The 2,806-nt window shown below is 36.1% G+C and overlaps 1 protein-coding gene across 1 annotated transcript in view; it reads right to left on the bottom strand.

Annotated features, from left to right (window-relative positions):
- PPARA (peroxisome proliferator activated receptor alpha) overlaps nt 1–2,806 on the bottom strand; it is an 85,713-nt gene that overhangs the window by 13,716 nt on the left and 69,191 nt on the right. Inside the window, exons 5-6 of the mRNA XM_019515938.1 lie at nt 2,208–2,346; nt 45–247 (exon numbers count right to left, since the gene is read on the bottom strand). Of these exons, the coding sequence (XP_019371483.1) occupies nt 45–247; nt 2,208–2,346 (342 nt within the window). The remainder of the gene's footprint in view (nt 1–44; nt 248–2,207; nt 2,347–2,806) is intronic.

Here is a 2,806-nt window from a genome sequence, read left to right as displayed (position 1 = left end):
TCTTGCATAGCAGCTCTACCATAAAAAAAAGCAAAAAGACTTACTGGGTTGTTACTGGTCTTGCCTGCCAGAATGACTCTGGCTTTGACTTTGTTCATATTGAAATTTTTCAGGTAGGCCTCATAAATTTGCTTGGCAAGAGATTTAAGATCTGCCATTTCTGAATCTTCTACATAGTTTTCACCTGTTAGAATTTCAGCTTTCAATTTTGCCTTCTCGGACCTTGGCATTCGTCCAAAACGGATGGCTGATAGGAAAGATGCATATATCATGAATACAAAAACAACAATCGCTGCTATTTTTATTTCTTGGTTACAAAAGTAAGGCTGTCATCTAGAAAGAGTAAGCACTAGAAGTAGACCATAATCTATGTTATAGTAAAGCCATGAACAGACTAAAGCCAAAGAGCCATTATTTAATTATCAAGGTATAAAGTGTTATCAAAAGAATTTGTCAAGTGCCTGATCTTGTAGGTGTGTGTTAAACATACTCTGAGAACGCTTATTGAATTAGGCCCCTCAGGAAACCCTGGTTATGCTTATGCTCTGCAAGCTAGTATTGTGAGGAGCAAATACAGTAGACTTGCTCAGAGCACACCTCACACATTCCAACTGGATCAGAAGCCTCACAAAATGAAGATGAAATTATTTTAATTTAAAAATATGGTTGGAGAAGGATGCGATAGTGGACATATTCACCTTTTATGAATAATCTAGTGGTTTGAATACACATTCATGGAGCAGAAGCCCTAGACACCAAATCCCGGGGCATTCAAATATGACATCCCCCAGAAGAGCATCGCACCACTAGGCTGTAAGGAAGAACATGTTGGCACATGTACAGTGCTGCATTGACACAACCACACTACTTCTGGTTGGGAGCTAGCATGTAAGAAGTGGGCAAGGTGGGTCTCAGTATGGCACTGTCCTGTACCATGCAGGCATATGTCCATACACCGATTCACTTAGGTTTAGGATCCTTATGGGGCTCAAGCGGAAGCTAGCTGCTGAGCTACTCAGACTCAGGTAGTTCTGGGCAGGCACTGGAAGCAGAGCTAACGATACCTAGCAGATTTTCAAGTCAAACCAGAAGGCATGTAATGAGTGTCAGTGTCTCCAGGATTTGGTGGTTATACAGGTGGGTTTAGTTTTTTTGAATCAGTTTTATTCTTGGATAATTAAATGTGCCTAGAGTCCTGTTCTAAGTATTTAAGTCCTATTTTTGTATCTAAAACGTAGCTCACTGGACAAGTGGAAGAGACTCTGTAACAGCAAAAAAAAAAAAAAAAGAACTGGACACCTATAAACAAGAGAGTGAATACTTCAAGTAAAGCATGTTAGTAAATACACCATCATAAATTACAGTCAAGAAATGATGTATATCATTTATGGTACCGTTATCAAATTGTTGGATGCTTGAATTTACATACATACAAAATAAGCTCCAAAGTACAAAAAGATATTTAATACGCATAACAGAATATAAATAAAGTAGGAAGAAGTTTAAGTATTGTTGCTGATAGTGGCAAAGTAAATACCCGCATTTCAGATGCATGCTAAGTACTTAACTATAAATTTAATCCAACTTTGTGACAAAATAAAATTTAAATTTTAAAATGTTTACATAAGCAAACCGAGAATTAAGAGTGCTTTTCACTTAAATAAAGTCTACTTACTGATGACACTACTCATGAATACTGTAGAAAGGAAGTTGTTTTAGTGAACTTTCATTTGGTTGATCAAATTGAATTATATTTTAAAAGAGGAGTCTTGTAGAAACAAATACTTAATTCACCCTTAAGTATTTTTATTTCTTTTTTCCAATCAACTGCACTCACATGCCTCTTTTGGATTTTTTATTTTTTTAAAATAGGAAGCCTATTTTTTAAATAATTTTGGCAGAAAATATCCTTTACTTTTGTCCAAATACTGTACACTCAAAATATGATCATTAAAGTAAAAAAAGGGGGGAACCCCTAAAATGAGGTTCTGATCCTACATCAGGGATGCAATTCTGCATCCATGCAATTCTTAGTGTAGGATCAGAGCTTATTGTAAATACACTACAAAATCTTGAGGTCTTACTCTATATATGATCAGTCAGTGTAAGCATAGAATTACACACTAGTAAGTTACTCAACATGTCTGCTTTCAGAATTGAGCTCTTCGTTGTGAACTAGCAAACAAATTAAGGGCACTCTTACCTACCATTATGTGACATTCCAACTGAAAGGCACTTCTGAAAACGACAGTATTGGCACTTATTACGATTTTTTTTCTGAATTTTGCAGCTGCGATCACATTGATCATAGGTGAGTTTCAGTCGAATTGTTCTCCTAAAAAAACCCTATTAAAAAGTTTGAGAGAACATTATATATTGTGAAAGAACTTGAGGTAAGAAGTCCAATAAATTTTATCCATACAGCTCTGTTTCTCTTTTCTATTATTCATAATAGTCACTGATAACATCAGATTAACAATCTGCATAAAAAGATATTTTTATAGTAAAGACTGAACTATTAAAAAGACAGTAGTTTTCTTCTTTGTTAAATGCAGTAATATACGACTACAACCAGATTTATAGCTGATGTAGATAGAATGTGGTTCTACGTCTACTCCCTGCTTCCCAATCTTTTGTTGGTTAAAGGTCAAAAGGACCTTCAATGTAATATTAAAGCAGTCTTTAAGGATCAAGAACTCCCATGCACTCTACCCTGCATTGTTTTACACAGTCATGTGCTGTTCCAGGTTTCTCTGTCAGGATGATACCCATCTACCATGTGTGCACACACCCCCCCCCCCCCCCC

This window comes from Gavialis gangeticus, unplaced genomic scaffold (assembly GCF_001723915.1).
Source record: "Gavialis gangeticus isolate Ggan-Ray unplaced genomic scaffold, GavGan_comp1, whole genome shotgun sequence".
NCBI lineage: Eukaryota > Metazoa > Chordata > Crocodylia > Gavialidae > Gavialis > Gavialis gangeticus.
This window is presented reverse-complemented; position numbering and strand designations above follow the sequence as displayed.